General features: G+C 47.7%; 1 protein-coding gene across 1 annotated transcript; it reads left to right on the top strand.

Annotated features, from left to right (window-relative positions):
* Positions 1-1,060: 1,060 nt before the first annotated feature.
* LOC125549486 (uncharacterized) lies at positions 1,061-2,317 on the top strand. The gene is made up of 2 exons (XM_048712893.2): positions 1,061-1,348; positions 1,444-2,317. Exons 1-2 carry the CDS (start codon positions 1,117-1,119, stop codon positions 2,163-2,165), a joined length of 954 nt encoding a protein of 317 aa, XP_048568850.1. The 5' UTR covers positions 1,061-1,116; the 3' UTR covers positions 2,166-2,317.
* Positions 2,318-22,691: the final 20,374 nt, after the last annotated feature.

Below are 22,691 nucleotides of genomic sequence, written 5' to 3'. Positions count from 1 at the left end.
CATCCATCCTGGATTGTCGTTGTGGTTATGCCTCTATAAATAGGCATGAGCTTGGTGATATCTTTCCACCAGAAGGAGCCACATGTATCCGTTGCATGTGGAATATTGTTGGAGGCGCTGAGGGGCCTTCTGGATCAGATGATGGCGGTGTCTTCGTCGTCACCCCTCTGGGGGCATCATCTTTGGAGACATTCATTGGCTAGACGGACATGTGGACGTCTTGGTGGCTGGGCGTCGGTAGGTGGTGGAGCGGTGCTTCGTCCTACACATCGATGGCGGCAGATCTCGGCGGCGTGGCGTGGTGGAGACTCGGCGGCATGGCGTGGTGGAGACTCGGCGTCCGATGGGTGGCGATGAACTCGTGCAGGAGGGCGATGTTGTCCGGCGTCGTGGTGACGTCGATGGCAGAGAGGCCTGGCAAGGTCGATGCATCAATATCTGATATGAGGATGGGTCGATGGATGAAGGAGGTGACGGCTCTTTCAGCATGCGCATGTGGTGCCCACTGAAAGTGCGTCGGACCGGTGTGTAACCCAGTCCAGGTATTGTGGCCTGGATGGGGCATCCGGCATTAGATGTCAGGTGTTGGTGCGATGTACGTTTTGTATTAGGCTCGGACATTCAGCACCCCTTCATCACGGGGATAGGAGTAGCAATAGATGTTGTCAAGATGGTGGCTTCAGGCTTTGTGAATAATTAATAAAATGACTGCATGCATCATTCAGATGCAATGCAGAGGGCAGGGGTACATCCTCCTAAAAAAACGAAAATCCCAAACACTACCTTCCAAACTGAGGGAGTACCGGAGTAGTAACTTGGGTTTGGAGTTGCTTCATGGATGTAACTTCGCTAACTAGTGGCAAGCTGCCACCAGTTTGGTCAGGATGAATTAACGGGAGGGACTCCATCCACCTTTTCCCTATGTCAACTATAAAAACAAACTAAAGAGGGAACAAATTTCGTAATCTCAAAGTACTTTAGCCAGCACTCATGGACAGTTAACACGTACGTACGTAGAGCCTATAAATCGGCGTCAACTCCTCAACGCCACCACAACCAACTTTAACGTAATACACCCATCTCAAACTCCGGTGTATCAAGGCACGCCGGCGACCCATGGCGTGGCAGCTTATAGCTCTTCTCGTGGCTGCTTTGGTGGCCGCTGCCGCCGTCGCCGCAGCAGGGGCGGGGTTGCCGTCCAACTTCGCCATGGTAACCTCACGGGGACCGTTACTTGGGAAGCGGGATGCGGGGGAGTATTGTGGCAAGAGGAAGTGCATGGCCAAGTGCGAGAGCCGCTGCCCGGACCAGTGCTTCGTCCTCTGCCCCAGCTGCAAGACTCTTTGCAGTAAGTATATGCACCTTCAGCCAATTTGCCGCAACGTTTACCTTCTTCGATCCATACATATATACGTGTTGGTAACGTTAGCTACTTGTGTCAAGTGTGCGACTACTACCCGGGCATCTCCTGTGGCGACCCGCGATTCACCGGTGGCGACGGCAACAACTTCTACTTCCACGGCAAGAAGGACCAGGACTTCTGCGTCCTCTCCGATGCTGATCTCCATGTCAATGCTCATTTCATTGGCACGCACAACCCCGCCACGGCTCGTAACTTTACCTGGATCCAGGCCATCGGCATCCGCTTCGCGGACCACCGCCTCTTCTTCGGTGCCAAGAAGACCGTGAAATGGAACAACCGTGTCGACCATCTGGAGATGGCCTTGGATGACGAGACCATCGATCTCCCTGCCAAGCTCGACGCGCGTTGGGAGTCGGCAGCCGTGGCAGGCCTGACCATCACGAGAACCGCAACCACCAACGGCATCAGAGTCCAGCTCAAGGGGGTGTTTGACATCATGGCCATCGTGGTGCCCGTCACGGAGAAGGACTCTCGCATCCACAACTACGGTGTCACGGAGGACGACTGTCTGGCTCACTTGGACATCGGTTTCAAGTTTCACGACCTCACCGACGATGTGCACGGTGTCCTTGGTCAAACGTACCGTTCCGACTATATTAACAAGCTTAGGGTGAGCGCCAGCATGCCGGTCATGGGCGGCATAACCAGCTATGTATCATCGGATATCTTTGCCACTGATTGTGCGGTTGCTAGATTTGGTCGCCGTACTAGCATCTTGATGGTTGCATCAAGTGATAGTTGAAGTACTTTTCCGGCTAGACGTTGCCTTAGCTAGCCAACACGCAGTGAGACCTGAATAATTGTGTTCATGTACAAACGTGTCATATAAATAAGGCACATGGATCTTTTTGGAGAAACCCCATATATATTTTATTTATATATTTTATTGGCACATCCAAATTCCAGACAACGACCCTTAGTCTTAATTAGAGGCTAGTCTCTTCCTACCATGCATACACAGTAATATTTGGTTGATAGGGTTTTTGTTCCTATGAAAATTAGTAGAGTACAAAACAGGATAGCACATCTTTTGGCACACTATAGCCGTACCGAGTATTGTACTGGGTATGGTTGAATTCGAGTCCTCCGTGTTGTGAGGAGCAGCTGGCTCGAGATTATAACCCTGTAACAATGGAATAAAGCTCTTTCACCCCGCAAAAAAAATACACAGTAATATTTTACGAAAGTTGAACTTTGTAAACATAAGACGGCTTTTTTGTCATGAAAAATATAAGACGCCGTTTGTAGTACTACTTTTTGCATGATTCCTCAGGGAGAAACCGGGCATGCACATATGCATCGTTACGGAATGTGCGTTCGAAGCGATGTCCGACGCTTTACGTGTGGATGTGACTACTAGGTGCCGGGGGCACATGCAGTTTCCGACATTGCAATAAAAAGTGCATGCATGCACATGAAACGAGCTGCATGCATGGCACGCTCTTCCGTCACCCACCACGCCAGTCAACCGTCCGGGCGCTTGATCCGAAGCACAAGCACGATCGGCCTATAAATCCCCATAGCAGCAGCAAAGCAAATCATCCACGCATCACACTCTGAGCACAACAACCACGATCATAACTAGTAAGCAAAGCAATGGCCCCGCGTGTCTTCTTCTTCGTCGCCGGGGATTGGAGCGGTCGCCTCGACCGTGGTGCCCAACCTGCATGACCTACTGCCGTAAGTACTGTACATCCATTATATATTTTGTGTAGAAGTGCATGCTCTAGCTAATACAACTAAAAAACTGATCCGATGAAAGAAACTAGACAGCACATTATACGTCAATAGTCCCCCTCATGTATGGCTCCCTCAGGCCTAAACATGGACTGTAATTAAATTGCACCAGCCGGGTCTTCAACTGTGGCTAGTCCATGGATGAGTAATTAGGTGAAGTCCATGTGTACATTTTCATGGATGAGTAATTAGGTGAAGTCCATGTGTAAGACCATTTGTCTTGGTAAGTATAAGATGCTTGCCCATTCAGTATAATTTGCAAGGAGGTGAATTGTTCACATGCAAGCTGTGATAGTGGCCTGTGAAAAAGATGACTGATGTCATTGTGCCTACAGTGACTTCATAAATTTCAAGATGATATGATGGCTCAGTCTTTCAAAGGTGCTCATAGGGGTAGGGTGTGCATGTGTGCGTTCATATAGGTGCGTGTATGCGCGTGTATATGAGCGCTTTCGTATGTACTGTGTAAAAAAAAGTTTTTATTTACTCTAATAATTGGTGTGTGTGACCTGCCTCCTCAGACCTCGACCACCAAAGATATCACTGGGGTAACAATTACCTCGTACAGTCCTAGCTCTGGGAACCCATCCAGTTATTGCAGTATCAGTGATGGCAACAGATGCCCAAACACCGCACATATATGAAAGAGAGCAAAGAGGAGATAATAAGGAGAATCATGTGGGAAGCACAGAAAAGCCAACAGAGCCCAATACGGCCGACCATACGATCGCACACACTCCTATGCACGGTGGTATGAGGTGCCCACTTCCCCGTGCCGTCCAACCGTACAAATATCATTAAAGGGCCAACACCAGAAAATTTAGTTTTTGCAGGGATGCTAAGGGGGTGTTTAGTTCAGGGACTTTTTAGTCCCAAAGAATAGAAGAAGTCCCTAGAAACCAAATAGGAGGGACTTTTTCTACAGGACTAAAAAAAGACTCTACTGAAGAGTCTTTTTTTATTAGTCCCTGGGAATAGAAAAAATCCTAGGACTTCTAAACCAAACACCCCATAAGCTTCCAGAGGATAGTCCATCCAACATTTGGCTGAGAATACAATCTTTGCTCCTAAATATAAGATATATTTTTCTCATGAAAAATATAAGACGTTTTGGTTAGTAAATACTATATATGACGTTCTTTTCTCATGAAAACTATAGGACGTTTCATGGTTACGGAATGTGCGTTCGAAGCGAAGTCCGACGCTTTACGTGTGAATGTGACTGCTGGGTGCCGGGGGCACATGCATTTTCCGACGTTGCAATAAAAAAGTGCATGCATGCACATGAAAGATGAAACGAGCTGCATGCATGGCACGTTCTACCTTCACCCACCACGCCAGTCAACCGTCCGGGCGCTTGATCCGAAGCACAAGCACGATCGGCCTATAAATCCCCATAGCAGCAGCAAAGCAAATCATCCACGCATCACACTCTTGAGCACAACCACGATCATAACTAAGCAAAGCAATGGTTGTCCTGTCTTCTTCTTCGTCGCCGTGGGTTGGAGGGTCGCGTCGGCCGCGGTGCTGCTGGTGCTGTGTGCCGCCGTAACACCCACGGCCGCACAGGACACGCCGCTAGCAGAGGCGGAGGACGAAAAAATATTAAGGTGGGGCGAACCTTGCATCAACAACCATCACGGCAACACGCCACCCAACACAGCAATGCCATTGCACCGCTGCTGCTCACCGGTCGCCTGCGCCCATGGGACCCAAAGAAACAAAAGGCGGAAAATTCTGCGTCCGTTTGGTCGGTGTATTGGAGTTGTACATTAGGCCGGCTGCGACTTGTTTTTGCTCCACTGCCCAGAATCGGCTAATCTTTTTCAGGCTCTTGGGTTGAAGAAACCCCGTGTACAAGCAGCTACCAGATTAATTCGGAGCTCGATCCTCTCCTCGATTCGGTCAAAAGTCGTTTCGGCTAGGCTGATGTGAGCACGTCACGACCCTCCCTGATCTCTGCATGCCATTAACGTGTTGAACTCCGGATCGAACAGCGGAGATTACATCGCGCTGGTTTGCTCGTGTTGTAAAAGAAGCCAACATGCTACGGAACCGATTTTGACACCTCTACGTGCACTGCAGTCTCTTATACGTATGTACCTTCGGGCAAACCACCCAAAGATCGAGAACTGGTCAGCACTCAGCACCGATGGCCGGGGACAGCGGAGCCGACCTCCCCGGTGACCTCCTTGGCACGGTCTACCTCAGGTCCGCCACAGCGTACGATCGGGCGCGCTTCGCCGCCGTGTGCGCCACATGGCGTGCTGCCGCGTTGTGGCACCGGCGGCTCCCGGCTCTGCCGCTGCTGCTCTGCTCGCTGTGTTGCAGGGATACGTCAAATAAGTGCCGTATCGGTGCAGGATACTGCACTAGGACGGGGATACGTCCGGATACGCGTGGGATACCCGTATCCCTACGTATCACGTTTTTGCGAATTAAAATAAAGAGAAAAAAATAGGGATACGACTGGGACACGCGGGGATACACCACGGATACGTTAGGCCTGTTACCACTCGATCTCCAGCCCATCAAAAAAGGCCTACTCACGATGGGTAAATAAACCTAATCGCTGGAGTCCATCCTGCCGTCACCTGCAGTTGCCAAATCGTGAGGGTTCGAGCCGCATCTCCAGCCTCCCTTCCGCCGCCGGCGCCGGCGGCACCTCGCAGCTCGCTGCCTGCCTCCGTCCTCCAACTCCAAGTCGGCAAGTCTTCCCCATCCTTAGTCTGTACGCAAGTAAGCTACTAAGCTTCAATCCATTGCTTCAAGTTTTCTGTTCTTAAGCATGGTATGGATTAGGATTTAGGGGAGAACGAAGTGCATCTATTTATCTATTTTTCCAATGTTAGGGAATGACGTGTAGGTTTGTGATGGCGATTTCCCAGGGAGTTATTCAGATCACCCTGAATGAAAAAGATCAGGTTACTTCATAAACATCAATTTTCTCATCCTCTAAAAATTTGTGTTTTGTTGCTTTTTTTGTGCATTCATACATATACTCGCCGTATCCCCGTATGCCTATTTCCAGAGAATGCCGTTTTCCCGTATCGCCATATCCGTATTCCCGTACCCGTATCCCCGTACCCGTATCCCCGTACCATGTAACATAGCCGTCCACGGGCAACAGCATCCGTGACCGGGAGGCTAGGGCGTACAGCCCCGAGGACGGTAGGGCCCTGCGCATCGCGCTGCCGTGGTTCCCGTGGGGCAACCGGCTCGTCGGATCTCACGACGGTGGTTGGATCGCCACCGCGTCCAGCTCCGACCAGCTCCTCTTGGTGAACCTCTTCTCCGGCGCTCGGGCGCCGCTCTCTGAGCAACAGAGCGCAATTGTGTGCGCGTGCCCGCTGCCCATCCGGAGAGACACTATTCTCACTTCCTCGCGCAGGTGCGGCAGAGCTCTCCACGTCAAAAAAATCATCTGCTCCACGGACCCTTCCTCGAGCAGCTGCATCCTCGCCGCCATGACCAACCAGTGCTCCATTGCGCTCTGCCGTGTCGGGAGCAATGGAAGGTGGACGACACGAGGGTGTAGCATGTACATTGCATATGGACATGTGGTGCTAGAGGACATTGCCTTCGTCAACGGTGAGCTATATGGCATTACGCACAATGAACTTTTCTGGTTTGACATCAGCGTCAACAAAGATGGCAATCCGGTGGCCACCCCCGGCCGCCTGCCAGTCATTGAGATGGATGCCTTGCACGCGCAGCCCGGTACAAGATACATCTTCCAACTGCGCTCCAACATAGCAATAGCGGTGGAGATCTGGCCGCTAATTAGCCTCGGTAGCTCTGCAATTTTCAAGGTGTTCGAGCTCTCTGACAGCGGCAGGAGGTGGGAAGAGGTGATGAGCTTGGATGACTACGCCTTGTTTCTAGGTCCAGCGTGTTGTAAGGCGATGCCCATGCCTGTGACCAACGTGCGCAGTGGGGTGGAGGGTAACCGTATCTACTACTCCAAGCAACACTCCTCTCCCCACAATAACAAGGATTGCTTAGCAAGGTTGGACCTCGGTAGTTGCACCGTTTATTGTTGCCAAAGCAAAGTTGGGCGTCATTTGGAGAGGATCATGTCACGAGGATACCATTACGAGGAGTGGGATGGCTATAATGGTTGTAATGCTTGCATGTGGCTTCTACCACCACAATTCTAGCTTCTGGAATATCAATACTGGGTTTGACCAACGAATATTGATGTTATGGGTTAAATCTACTAGATATTAAGAGTCGAGGGATGAAGGGTGCACCAAAGAAATATAGGAACCAAAACCTTAGTTCATTATAAGTTTAGGACTAAAAATTCACTTTGCTCTTCTGAATATGTACGAACTGATTTGTACAATAACGTCAGAAGTAAAGTTTTCTCGGTTGACTATGACTAGGGTGTTGGAAACCCGCTAACAGTTCACGCACGGGATGCCAACCTCCTGGCCTGAGTCTCACAGCGTTCCCGTCTATGCCGAGGCTCCCGTTCGCGCTCTTGCCCTCCTTGTGAAGGCAGCCCAAGTGCATGTTGTCCCTGCTCCATGCATCGATGTACCATATTAACATTGCGAGCTACATTCCCTTCAAGCTCTCCGTCGACGCCAACAACTACTCCATGTGGAGGCAGCTATTTTGACTTCGTTATTTCCAAGTTCTAGGTCGAAGATCATATCAAGGAGGACGTTGACCCACTGCATGGAAATGTTGTATCGAGAAACGACAATATCCGTATCATCCTCTGGATCTACGGGATGATCTCCCACGACATCTACGACTTGGTGCAGTCACTGAACAACACTGCCCACCAACTCTGGCACGAGCTCCAGGCTATCTTCCGCGACAATGTTGTCGGTCGCACCGTCCACATCAGGCAGAATTTCGGGCCACAGTACAAGGCGACAAGTCCATCTCCCGGTACTGTCGCTGCTTGAAGCAGCTCGCTGATGCACTTGTGGATGTTGAGGAGCGTGTCACCGACCGCCCCTGACTCTCGAACTCATCCGTGGTTTAGGTCGTAGGTTTCAGTTGATGGCTTCCTTGCTCCTTCACTAATGTAGGAATTTCCAGTAGTACAGGCGCTTAACTGTTCATCAGTGCTAGTCAAGGCTCACAGGCGTGGCCGCCACTGCTAATAGGTCAGCAGTGGCGGGTAGGGTGACCGACACTGCTAACTAGTTCACCCGTGGCGAGTAGCAAGTAGCGCCCGCCACTGACATAGTTGTCCATGTCAAAACATAATTGGTGCAATGCGGCTCTGTCGTGGCAGCGTTTGTGCATATGACTTCTAATGAGTAAATTGACACAGTTATATAATTCTTAACATAATTGAACCAGACTTTATCAATTTAAAAATCAAACAAAAAAGCTCCATATTTGTCGGAGGCTGATCTCCGGACACCGGGGATCAAGGATGCCCCGTATTGGTTAGTTCGGCCAGGGGCTAAAACACTAAGCCAACCAACTCACCAAGATAACCAAAACAGGCTCGGACATGGGGGAGTTTATACAGGTTCAGGCTGCTTTTAAGGCGTAAAACCCTGCGTCCTATTGGTATTTCACATTAGCTCAAGAATACAAGTCTTTTGGGTGTACAAAGGAAGTGGTCAGGGTGAGGTATGAGTTGGTCGGGGGTGCTCGCAAGAGTACTCTGAGTAATACTTCTCTATTCTTCTCCTACCTTATGCTAAGCGTTTGCTATTTGTGTGCTCTTGCTAGGAAAAGTTGTCCTTCTACTCGACCATGGTCCTCCCCTTATATATCTCGATAGGATGATGAGTTGATCGAACGGCTGATGTTCCACATAAGCACCCGTGAAAATACTTCGCAGGTTTCCACGTAAAAATCCGTGTCTCTTTGTCTTGTTTTTATTTCGTTATTATCTAACAAGTGGTATACAGAGCTGAGGTTACAAATACGAGATTTGAGATCAAGAGTTAGGGTTGCACGCGCCGCAGCCGCCGCGTGACCAGGCGATCCGGCTTCGGATCGATTTCCGCTGCAGCGCTGTACAAAGCCGAGACCGACAGGAGCTTAAAAGGATTCGCTGGCGATCCGTCCGACCACAAGTTCCGTCGAGTTGCCGCTGCTGAGCCGCCGCTTATCCTCGCGAATATACGCAGCGTCACACGCGTGCCTGATCTGCTACTACTCCACGCGGAAGCAACAGCTGTGCGTACAGGCTTCCGACGAGACGCTGCTGCTGCATCTACACGTGAAGGCTCAGGTTCCAGGGATATTTTACTAGTAGATCAGCCACCTACTAGTATTCATTACGTGAAGCTGCTGTTTTGGTCTCCAATTGCTACGGCCACTTCAAAAGCTACCAGGTGCTATTTGTTTTAGTTCTTTGTCTGCATATTAATTCAATCAAGAATTTTTCTACAGGCTTGTACTACTTTGTGTACACAGAATTATCTATTCATGGCTTCCATGAAGTATGATCTTCGCTGCTGGATCGTGACACAAGGTTTACCCTATGGCAAGTCAAGATGCGGGCGTTGTTGGCACCGGCCGACTATGATGTAGCACTGGATAGTTTTGGGAAAAACCGAATTGAGGACTGGACTGCTGAGGAGAAAAGAATTGATTGTAAGGCTTTGTCATAAATTCAACTCCATTTGCATAATAATATTTTGCAGGAAGTTTTGAGCGAAAAAACTGCCGCCGCTCTATGGTTAAAGCTGGAAGGGATTTGCATGACTAAAGATCTCACCAGCAAGATGCATCTGAAGCAAAAATTATTCCTGCACAGGTTACCCGGGGGAGGTAATGTTTTGAATCATATTTCAGAATTTAAAGAGATCATATCTGATCTAGCTGCAATGGAGGTTAAGTATGAAGAGGAAGGTACTGCTTTAATGTTACTTTGTTCACTGCCAAGTTCTTATACCAATTTTAGAGACACCATATTATACAGTCGTGATACTCTCACGCTTAATGAAGTTTATGAAGCTTTGAACTCTAAGGAGAAGATGAAATTAATGGTGCCTCATGATGGTTCAAGTTCATCCCAAGCAGAGGGATTATCTGTTCGTGGCAGGACAAAGGAGAAGAACTCCAATAATGGAAACAGAGGCAAAAGTAAAAACGGCTACAGGGGCCGGTCACAATCTAGAGACAAAAAATATTGCAGATATTGCAAGAGAGACGAGCATGACATCTCAGAGTGTTTCAAGTTGCAGAATAAAGAAAAGAGAAAAGGTAACAAACAAGGTGAAAATTCTGCTAACGTTGCTCGTGATGATAGTTCCGATGATGCTCTTGTCGTTATTGCTGGATGTGCTGAGACCAATGATGAGTGGGTACTTGATACTGCATGTACTTTTCATATGTGCCCGCATAGAGATTGGTTTAATACTTTTGATTGCACTACTTCTGCTGGTTTCGTTTTGGGTTTTGATAATTCACCATGCAAGATTGAAGGCATAGGTTCTATTCGAATCAAGATGTTTGATGATAATCAGAACTTTGACAGATGTTCGGTATATTCCGAAGATGAAGAGAAATCGTATTTCTATGAGTGCCCTTGATGCAAAGGGATACAAGTATTCAGGTGGAGATAGTGTTTTGAAGGTCACCAAAGGCTCCCTTGTTGTGATGAAAGATGACTTAAGTTCGACCAATGGTCTTCATTACCTTCGAGGTTCTACTGTTTCAGGTAACGCTACTCCAGTTATTTCAAAGAATTCTGATTGTGATGCTGCTAACCTTTGGCATATGTGTCTTGGAAATATGAAGGAAATATGCCCTAGAGGCAATAATAAAGTTATTATTTATTTCCTTATATCATGATAAAAGTTTATTATTCATGCTAGAATTGTATTAACCGGAAACATAATACATGTGTGAATACATAGACAAACTTAGTGTCACTAGTATGCCTCTACTTAACTAGCTCGTTAATCAAAGATGGTTATGTTTCCTAACCATGAACAAAGAGTTTTTATTTGATTAACGAGGTCACATCATGAGTTGAATGATCTGATTGACATGACCCATTCCATTAGCTTAGCACCCGATCGTTTAGTATGTTGCTACTGCTTTCTTCATGACTTATACATGTTCGTATGACTATGAGATTATGCAACTCCCGTTTGCCGGAGGAACACTTTATGTGCTACCAAACGTCACAACGTAACTGGGTGATTATAAAGGAGCTCTACAGGTGTCTCCGATGGTAGATGTTGGGTTGGCGTATTTCGAGATTAGGATTTGTCACTCCGATTGTCGGAGAGGTATCTCTGGGCCCTCTCGGTAATGCACATCACATAAGTCTTGCAAGCATTACAACTAATGAGTTAGTTGCGAGATGATGTATTACGGAACGAGTAAAGAGACTTGCCGGTAACGAGATTGAACTAGGTATTGGATACCGACGATCGAATCTCGGGCAAGTAACATACCGATGTCAAAGGGAACAATGTATGTTGTTATGCGGTCTGACCGATAAAGATCTTCGTAGAATATGTAGGAGCCAATATGGGCATCCAGGTCCCGCTATTGGTTATTGACCGAAGACGTGTCTCGGTCATGTCTACATTGTTCTCGAACCGTAGGGTCCGCACGCTTAACGTTACGATGACAGTTATTATGAGTTTATGCATTTTGATGTACTGAAGTTAGTTCGGAGTCCCGGATGTGATCACGGACATGACGAGGAGTCTCGAAATGGTCGAGACGTAAAGATTGATATATTGGATGACTATATTCGGACACCGGAAGCATTCCGGAGAAGTTTCGTATAAAACCGGATCACCGGGGGGTTACCGGAACCCCCGGGGGGTTAATGGGCCTTATGGGCCTAAAGTGGAGAAGTGGAAGGGGCTGCCAGGGCAGGCTGCGCGCCCCCTCTCCCCCTGGTCCGAATTGGACTAGGAGGGAGGGGCGGCGCCCCCCTCTTTCCCTCTCTTCTCCACCAATTCTACTTGGACTAGGAAAAGGGGGGGGAGTCCTACTCCCGGTAGGAGTAGGACTCCTCCTGCGCCACCATAGGGCCGGCCGAACCCCTCCCCCTTGGATCCTTTATATACGGGGGCAGGGGGAACCTCTTGACACACAAGTTGATCCACGTGATCGTTCCTTAGCCGTGTGCGGTGCCCCCTGCCACCATATTCCACCTCGATCATATCGTTGTAGTGCTTAGGCGAAGCCCTGCGTCGGTGGAACATCATCATCGTCACCACGCCGTTGTGCTGACGGAACTCATCCCCGAAGCTTTGCTGGATCGGAGCCCGGGGAGCGTCATCGAGCTGTACGTGTGCTAAGAACTCGGAGGTGCCGGAGTAACGGTGCTTGGATCGGTCGGATCGGGAAGACGTACGACTACTTCCTCTACGTTGTGTCAACGCTTCCGCAGTCGGTCTGCGTGGGTACGTAGACAACACTCTCCCCTCTCGTTGCTATGCATCACCATGATCTTGCGTGTGCGTAGGAATTTTTTTGAAATTACTGCGTTCCCCAACAGTTGCATCCGAGCCTAGGTTTTATGGTTTGATGTTATATGCACGAGTAGAACACAAGTGAGTTGTGGGCGATATAAGTCATACTGCCTACCAGCATGTCATACTTTGGTTCGGCGGTATTGTTGGATAAAACAGCCCGGACCGACATTACGCGTACGCTTACGCGAGACCGGTTTCCCCGACGTGCTTTGCACATAGGTGACTTGCGGGTGACTGTTTCTCCAACTTTAGTTGAACCAAGTGTGACTACGCCTGGTCCTTGCGAAGGTTAAAACGGAGTCAAATTGACAAACTATCGTTGTGGTTTTGATGCGTAGGTGAGATTGGTTCTTACTTAAGCCCGTAGCAGCCACGTAAAACTTGCAACAACAAAGTAGAGGACGTCTAACTTGTTTTTGCAGGGCATGTTGTGATGTGATATGGTCAAGGCATGATGATGAATTTTATTGTATGAGATGATCATGTTTTGTAACCGAGTTATCGGCAACTGGCAGGAGCCATATGGTTGTCGCTTTATTGTATGCAATGCAATCGCGATGTAATGCTTTACTTTATCACTAAGCGGTAGCGATAGTCGTGGAAGTATAAGATTGGCGAGACGACAACGATGCTACGATGGAGGTCAAGGTGTCGCGCCGGTGACGATGGTGATCATGACGGTGCTTCGAAGATGGAGATCACAAGCACAAGATGATGATGGCCATATCATATCACTTATATTGATTGCATGTGATGTTTATCAAGAAGTGTTCTCCCTGAGTATGCATCGTTGCCAAAGTTCATCGTGCCCAGACACCACGTGATGATCGGGTGTGATAAGCTCTACGTCCATTTACAACGGGTGCAAGCGAGTTTTTGCACACGCAGAATACTCAGGTTAAACTTGACGAGCCTAGCATATGCAGATATGGCCTCGGAACACGGAGACCGAAAGGTCGAGCGTGAATCATATAGTAGATATGATCAACATAACGATGTTCGCCATTAAAAACTACTCCATCTCACGTGATGATCGGTTATGATTTAGTTGATTTGGATCACGTGATCACTTAGAGGATTAGAGGGATGTCTATCTAAGTGAGAGTTCTTAAGTAATTTGATTAATTGAACTTAAACTTATCATGAACTTAGTACCTGATAGTATCTTGCTTGTTCATGTTTGATTGTAGATAGATGGCTCGTGCTGTTGTTCCGTTGAATTTTAATGCGTTCCTTGAGAAAGCAAAGTTGAAAGATGATGGTAGCAATTACACGTACTGGGTCCGTAACTTGAGGATTATCCTCATTGCTGCTCAGAAGAATTACGTCCTGGAAGCACCGCTGGGTGCCAGGCCTGCTGCTGGAGCAACACCAGATGTTATGAACGTCTGGCAGAGCAAAGCTGATGACTACTCGATAGTTTAGTGTGCCATGCTTTACGGCTTAGAATCGGGACTTCAACGACGTCTTGAACATCATGGAGCATATGAGATGTTCCAGGAGTTGAAGTTAATATTTCAAGCAAATGCCCGGATTGAGAGATATGAAGTCTCCAATAAGTTCTATAGCTGCAAGATGGAGGAGAACAGTTCTGTCAGTGAGCATATACTCAAAATGTCTGGGTATAATAATCACTTGATTCAGATGAGAGTTAATCTTCTAGATGATTGCGTCATTGACAGAATTCTCCAATCACTGCCACCAAGCTACAAGAGCTTCGTGATGAACTATAATATGCAAGGGATGAACAAGACTATTCCCGAGCTCTTCGCAATGCTGAAAGCTGCGGAGGTAGAAATCAAGAAGGAGCATCAAGTGTTGATGGTTAACAAAACCACTAGTTTCAAGAAAAAGGGCAAAGGGAAGAAGAAGGGGGACTTCAAGAAGAACGGCAAGCAAGTTGCTGCTCAGGAGAAGAAACCCAAGTCTGGACCTAAGCCTGAAACTGAGTGCTTCTACTGCAAGCAGACTGGTCACTGGAAGCGGAACTGCCCCAAGTATTTGGCGGATAAGAAGGATGGCAAGGTGAACAAAGGTATGTGTGATATACATGTTATTGATGTGTACCTTACTAGAGCTTGCAGTAGCACCTGGGTATTTGATACTGGTTCAGTTGCTAATATTTGCAACTCGAAACAGGGACTACGGATTAAGCGAACACTGGCGAAGGACGAGGTGACGATGCGCGTGGGAAACGGTTCCAAAGTCGATGTGATCGCGGTCGGCACGCTACCTCTACATCTACCTTCGGGATTAATATTAGACCTAAATAATTGTTATTTGGTGCCAGCGTTGAGCATGAACATTATATCTGGATCTTGTTTGATGCAAGATAGTTATGCATTTAAATCAGAGAATAATGGTTGTTCTATTTATATGAGTAATATCTTTTATGGTCATGCACCTTTGAAGAGTGGTCTATTTTTGATGAATCTCGATAGTAGTAACACACATATTCATAATGTTGAAGCCAAAAGATGCAGAGTTGATAATGATAGTGCAACTTATTTATGGCACTGCCGTTTAGCTCATATCGGTATAAAATGCATGAAGAAACTCCATACTGATGGACTTTTGGAACCACTTGATTATGAATCACTTGGTACTTGCGAACCGTGTCTCATGGGCAAGATGACTAAAACGCCGTTCTCCGGTACTATGGAGAGAGAAATAGATTTGTTGGAAATCATACATACCGATGTATGTGGTCCGATGAATATTGAGGCTCGTGGCGGATATCGTTATTTTCTCACCTTCACAGATGACTTAAGCAGATATGGGTATATCTACTTAATGAAACACAAGTCCGAAACATTTGAAAAGTTCAAAGAATTTCAGAGTGAAGTTGAAAATCATCGTAACAAGAAAATAAAGTTTCTACGATCTGATCGTGGAGGAGAATATTTGAGTTATGAGTTTGGTGTACATTTGAAACAATGCGGAATAGTTTCGCAACTCACGCCACCCGGAACACCACATCGTAATGGTGTGTCCGAACGTCGTAATCGTACTTTACTAGATATGGTGCGATCTATGATGTCTCTTACTGATTTACCGCTATCGTTTTGGGGTTATGCTTTAGAGACGGCCGCATTCACGTTAAATAGGGCACCATCCAAATCCATTGAGACGACACCTTATGAATTATGGTTTGGCAAGAAACCAAAGTTGTCGTTTTTTAAAGTTTGGGGCTGCGATGCTTATGTGAAAAAGCTTCAACCTGATAAGCTCGAACCCAAATCGGAGAAATATGTCTTCATAGGATACCCAAAGGAGACTGTTGGGTACACCTTCTATCACAGATCTGAAGGCAAGACATTCGTTGCTAAGACTGGATCCTTTCTAGAGAAGGAGTTCCTCTCGAAAGAAGTGAGCGCGAGGAAAGTAGAACTTGACGAGGTAACTGTACCTGCTCCCTTATTGGAAAGTAGTACATCACAGAAAACTATTTCTGCGACACCTATACCAATTAGTGAGGAAGCTAATGATGATGATCATGAAACTTCAGGACAAGATACTACTGAACCTCGTAGATCAACCAGAGCGAGATCCGCACCAGAGTGGTACGGTAATCCTGTTCTGGAAATCATGCTACTAGATCATGATGAACCTACGAACTATGAAGAAGCGATGGTGAGCCCAGATTCCACAAAATGGCTTGAAGCCATGAAATCTGAGAAGGGATCCATGTATGAGAACAAAGTATGGACTTTGGTTGACTTGCCCGATGATCGGCAAGCAATTGAGAATAAATGGATCTTCAAGAAGAAGACTGACGTTGATGGTAATGTTACTGTCTACAAAGCTCGACTTGTCGCAAAAGGTTTTCGACAAGTTCAAGGGGTTGACTACGATGAGACCTTCTCACCCGTAGCGATGCTTAAGTCTGTCCGAATCATGTTAGCAATTACCGCATTTTATGATTATGAAATTTGGCAGATGGATGTCAAAACTGCATTCCTGAATGGATTTCTGGAAGAAGAGTTGTATGTGATGCAACCAGAAGGTTTTGTCGATCCAAAGGGAGCTAACAAAGTGTGCAAGCTCCAGCGATCCATTTATCTACTGGTGCAAGCCTCTCGGAGTTGGAATAAACGTTTTGATAGTGTGATCAAAGCATTTGGTTTTATACAGACTTTCGGAGAAGCCTGTATTTACAAGAAAGTGAGTGGGAGCTCTGTAGCATTTCTGATATTATATGTGGATGACATATTACTGATCGGAAATAATATAGAATTTCTGGATAGCATAAAGGGATACTTGAATAAGAGTTTTTCAATGAAAGACCTCGGAGAAGCTGCTTACATATTAGGCATAAAGATCTATAGAGATAGATCAAGAAGCTTAATTGGACTTTCACAAAGCACATACCTTGACAAGATTTTGAAGAAGTTCAGAATGGATCAAGCAAAGAAAGGGTTCTTGCCTGTGTTACAAGGTGTGAAGTTGAGTCAGACTCAATGCCCGACCACTGCAGAAGATAGAGAGAAAATGAAAGATGTTCCCTATGCTTCAGCCATAGGCTCTATCATGTATGCAATGCTGTGTACCAGACCTGATGTGTGCCTTGCTATAAGTTTAGCAGGGAGGTACCAAAGTAATCCAGGAGTGGATCACTGGACAGCGGTCAAGAACATCCTGAAATACCTGAAAAGGACTAAGGATATGTTTCTCGTATATGGAGGTGACAAAGAGCTCACCATAAAAGGTTACGTTGATGCAAGCTTTGACACTGATCCGGACGATTCTAAATCGCAAACCGGATACGTGTTCACATTAAACGGTGGAGCTGTCAGTTGGTGCAGTTCTAAACAAAGCGTCGTAGCGGGATCTACATGTGAAGCGGAGTACATAGCTGCTTCGGAAGCAGCGAACGAAGGAGTCTGGATGAAGGAGTTCATATCCGATCTAGGTGTCATACCTAGTGCATCGGGTCCAATGAAAATCTTTTGTGACAATACTGGTGCAATTGCCTTGGCAAAGGAATCCAGATTTCATAAGAGAACCAAGCACATCAAGAGACGCTTCAATTCCATCCGGGATCTAGTCCAGGTGGGAGACATAGAGATTTGAAAGATACATACGGATCTGAATGTTGCAGACCCGTTGACTAAGCCTCTTCCACGAGAAAAACATGATCAGCACCAAGGCTCCATGGGTGTTAGAATCATTACTGTGTAATCTAGATTATTGACTCTAGTGCAAGTGGGAGACTGAAGGAAATATGCCCTAGAGGCAATAATAAAGTTATTATTTATTTCCTTATATCATGATAAAATTTTATTATTCATGCTAGAATTGTATTAACCGGAAACATAATACATGTGTGAATACATAGACAAACTTAGTGTCACTAGTATGCCTCTACTTGACTAGCTCGTTAATCAAAGATGGTTATGTTTCCTAACCATGAACAAAGTGTTGTTATTTGATTAACGAGGTCACATCATTAGTTGAATGATCTGATTGACATGACCCATTCCATTAGCTTAGCATCCGATCGTTTTAGTATGTTGCTATTGCTTTCTTCATGACTTATACATGTTCCTATGACTATGAGATTATGCAACTCCCGTTTGCCGGAGGAACACTTTGTGTGCTACCAAACGTCACAACGTAACTGGGTGATTATAAAGGAGCTCTATAGGTGTCTCCGATGGTAGATGTTGGGTTGGCGTATTTCGAGATTAGGATTTGTCACTCCGATTGTCGGAGAGGTATCTCTGGGCCCTCTCGGTAATGCACATCACATAAGCCTTGCAAGCATTACAACTAATGAGTTAGTTGCGAGATGATGTATTACGGAACGAGTAAAGAGACTTGCCGGTAATGAGATTGAACTAGGTATTGGATACCGACGATCGAATCTCGGGCAAGTAACATACCGATGACAAAGGGAACAACGTATGTTGTTATGCGGTCTGACCGATAAAGATCTTCGTAGAATATGTAGGAGCCAATATGGGCATCCAGGTCCCGCTATTGGTTATTGACCGGAGACGTGTCTCGGTCATGTCTACATTGTTCTCGAACCGTAGGGTCCGCACGCTTAACGTTACAATGACAGTTATTATGAGTTTATGCATTTTGATGTACCGAAGTTAGTTCGGAGTCCCGGATGTGATCACGGACATGACGAGGAGTCTCGAAATGGTCGAGACGTAAAGATTGATATATTGGATGACTATATTTGGACACCGGAAGCGTTCCGGAGAAGTTTCGGATAAAACCGGATCATCGGGGGGTTACCGGAACCCCCCGGGGGGTTAATGGGCCTTATGGGCCTAAAGTGGAGAAGTGGAAGGGGCTGCCAGGGCAGGCCGCGCGCCCCCTCTCCCCCTGGTCCGAATTGGACTAGGAGGGAGGGGCGGCGCCCCCCTCTTTCCCTCTCTTCTCCACCAATCCTACTTGGACTAGGAAAAGGGGGGGGGAGTCCTACTCCCGGTAGGAGTAGGACTCCTCCTGCGCCACCATAGGGCCGGCCGAACCCCTCCCCCTTGGATCCTTTATATACGGGGGCAGGGGGAACCTCTTGACACACAAGTTGATCCACGTGATCGTTCCTTAGCCGTGTGCGGTGCCCCCTGCCACCATATTCCACCTCGATCATATCGTTGTAGTGCTTAGGCGAAGCCCTGCGTCGGTGGAACATCATCATCGTCACCACGCCGTTGTGCTAACGGAACTCATCCCCGAAGCTTTGCTGGATCGAAGCCCGGGGAGCGTCATCGAGCTGTACGTGTGCTAAGAACTCGGAGGTGCCGGAGTAACGGTGCTTGGATCGGTCGGATCGGGAAGACGTACGACTACTTCCTCTACGTTGTGTCAACGCTTCCGCAGTCGGTCTGCATGGGTACGTAGACAACACTCTCCCCTCTCGTTGCTATGCATCACCATGATCTTGCGTGTGCGTAGGAAATTTTTTGAAATTACTGCGTTCCCCAACAGCTATCTGGTTGAGAGGTTTGTACACTGAGCTTTGTGGAGACTCATCTTGCCCTACCGTATTTAGTGACAGTCAAAGTGCTATATATCTTACAAAGAATCCAATGTATCATGAGAGAACAAAGCACATTGATGTCAGATATCACTATATACGAGATGTTGTTGCTGAAGGTGATTTGAAGGTATGCAAGATAAGTACTCATGATAATCCCGCTGATATGATGACAAAGCTAGTTCCGACCAATAAGTTTGAGCTTTGCTCAGGCTTAGTTGGTATTTCTCACTAGTCCTATGGACTTTGACGCACAAGGTGTTTAAGCTGATTTGGATGGAGTTATTCACTTTCTTCGACTACTGGAGGGAATTTGGCTCAAGGTGGAGATTGTTAAATTGTGATCCAAATTCTAGTACCGCATTGGACTAGACGTAGTACATACGGTGTGGGCCTTTTGCGTTGGTACCGACGCATACGAGTACAACTCGTTTACTTGTCCTACAAGGACTCCTATGTGTTGCCCCTTGTCGGTGTCAAAACCGGCGGATCTCGGGTAGGGGGTCCCGAACTGTGCGTCTAGGCCGGATGGTAACAGGAGGCAGGGAACACGATGTTTTACCCAGGTTCGGGCCCTCTCGATGGAGATAAAACCCTACGTCCTGCTTGATTAATATTAATGATATGGTTAGTACAAGAGTAGATCTACCATGAGATCACGGAGGCTAAACCCTAGAAGCTAGCCTATGGTATGATTGTTGTATATGGAGTTGATGTCCTACGGACTACAACCCTCCGGTTTATATAGACACTGGATAGGGTTAGGGTTACACAGAGTCGGTTACAATGGTAGGAGATCTTGAATATCCGCATCGCCAAGCTTGCCTTCCACGCCAAGGAAAGTCCCATCCGGACACGGGACGAAATCTTCAATCTTGTATCTTCATAGTCCAGGAGTCCGGCTGAAGGTATAGTCCGGCTACCCGAACACCCCCTAATCCAGGACTCCCTCAGTAGCCCCCGAACCAGGCTTCAATGACGATAAGTCCGGCGCGCAGATTGTTCGGCATTGCAAGGCGGGTTCTTCTCCAAATCCTGTGTACCTGTAGGAATAATGTCCGATTTTTGTAATGTAATGCTCCTTGGCTTCCACGCCCAATAATGGCCGTCTTCCACGTGTCAAACGAATGCGAAAAGCTGGGGCGTTTTTACATCCACACCCCTAGCCATATAAACGAGCCGCCTATTTAACGGGATGGGGATTCAGGTCCAAACCACATCTTCTCCTCTCCACGAGTTATCATCAGAGCGCTTCCAGCAAAGGTCCATTCCACCATGTCCAGCCGTCGCAGCTCCTCCCCTCGCCCCTCCGGTCCCAAACCTGGGGACTGGGAGAGTTGCACCATCCCACATAGCGAGTTAGTGTCGCTTCAGGCCAAGGGATTTCTCCCCCAGGCATACATGGTCCCGATCCGAGCCGGTCTCGCCACCTACAATGGCGGAAAACAAGCGGAGAGCACCCCCAATCCTTCTAAAGGAGAGCGGGTGTGCCTCGTCCCCTATCTAGTAAGGGGACTGGGATTTCCAATTCACCCATTTCTCCGCGGGCTTCTGGAGTTCTACGGCCTCCAGCTGCACAATCTCACGCCCGCCTCCGTATTACATATCGCGGGTTTCGTCGCCCTTTGCGAGCTATTTTTAGGCGTTGAGGCTCATTTCGCGCTGTGGAAGAGGTTATTCTGCCTGGTGCCCCGTTCTCAAGAGGGGTCTATCTACCAAGTGGGCGGAGCCGAAGTATGGCGCATCGCCGGGACCGGATACCTATCCGGAACCCCGAAGAAGGCGTCCGAGGACTGGCCTTCAGAATGGTTTTACATAGATGACGTCCCACTACCGGACCCTATCCGGGTCGGTCTCCCTGAGTTCAACAGTGCCCCATTGAAGAAACGCTTGAGCTGGCGTCCGCGGAGCTCTCAGAGAGAAAGCGACAGAGACGTCCTTTACCTGATGGGCCGGATAAGACTGTTCGCTCATTCCGGACTAACCATGATTGGAGTCATGGCCGCATGCATTATGCGGGGGGTGCAGCCGCTTCAATATAGAGGCCACCCCATGTGGGATTTCAATGGGGAGGATGACGCCACACGTTACGGTCGTAAGGGGCCGGCCTCAGCCGCCGCCTTAGTAAAGATCTTATCCTCTTTGTACAAGGGAGAAAAGGAAGAATTCCTCCGCGTCAACCCGCGGGCCGGATTCAGTATGTACGATCCTCCAAGTTGGGTAAGTGAACAATTGCGCTTGCCCGTTTGTTTTATACTCCCACGGTTAGATAGGTAGTCTAATGACTTCAATGCAGGAACTGCGACAGGAGGTAAAGGATATAAACAGCCGCCCTCCACAGCCCGAGGACCCAGAACGGTCCCTCAATCCGGACTCCGAAGAGGATCCGGACATATCGGTGGAGCTTATCGACGGGGTGTTCCATCAGCTAAGCAAGGACAATACCTTGGTAGCCATTACGGCGGATTACCCAGGGTTAATCCCGGCCTCCCAGGTGATAGAAACCGGGGTCTTATTCCCTTGAAAGAGATTCCACCCTCACGTATCCCGGTGTTTCTGACGACAACCGTGTTTTGCAGGGGAGATTTCCGAGGCAGGAGGCCGAACCTGCGGCGGCTAGCCAACGAGGGGCCGCAGGGCCCCGTGGGGCGAAAAGGAATGTAGTCCGGACTGAGATGCCGGCGCAAAGGTATAGTGCACCCTCTGTTTCCCTGGAGTTATTCTGTCAGGGCATATTAACGTTCGTGCTATCTTCAGAACGAAGAGACCTCGCTGGACTACATCCGGAGAGGTTGCCAATCGCGCCTCCACCAGCCAGGCTCCAACGTCTGGCCAGGAAGCGGAGGCGAGCACAAGGCGCGCACCGGACGCTCCTCCGACAGAGGATGCGGACAGGCTGTCTACCACAAATTTTGAAGTGGAGAGCGCCATGAACCACAGGCGTCACCGGACAGTTCTACGCGACGCTTGTTTCTCCCAAGAGGCTTTAGATGCTTTTAATTCGGGAGATGCGTACCTCCGTGCCGCTCAAAATGGTTTAGCCAGAGCCACGGAGCAGTATGTAAAAGACATACGGGTAAGAAAATTTTGGTTAAATATATAT

This window comes from Triticum urartu, chromosome 3A, assembly GCF_056163025.1.
Source record: "Triticum urartu cultivar PI428250 chromosome 3A, HENAU_Tu73, whole genome shotgun sequence".
In the NCBI taxonomy this organism is placed as follows: domain Eukaryota; kingdom Viridiplantae; phylum Streptophyta; class Magnoliopsida; order Poales; family Poaceae; genus Triticum; species Triticum urartu.
This window is presented reverse-complemented; position numbering and strand designations above follow the sequence as displayed.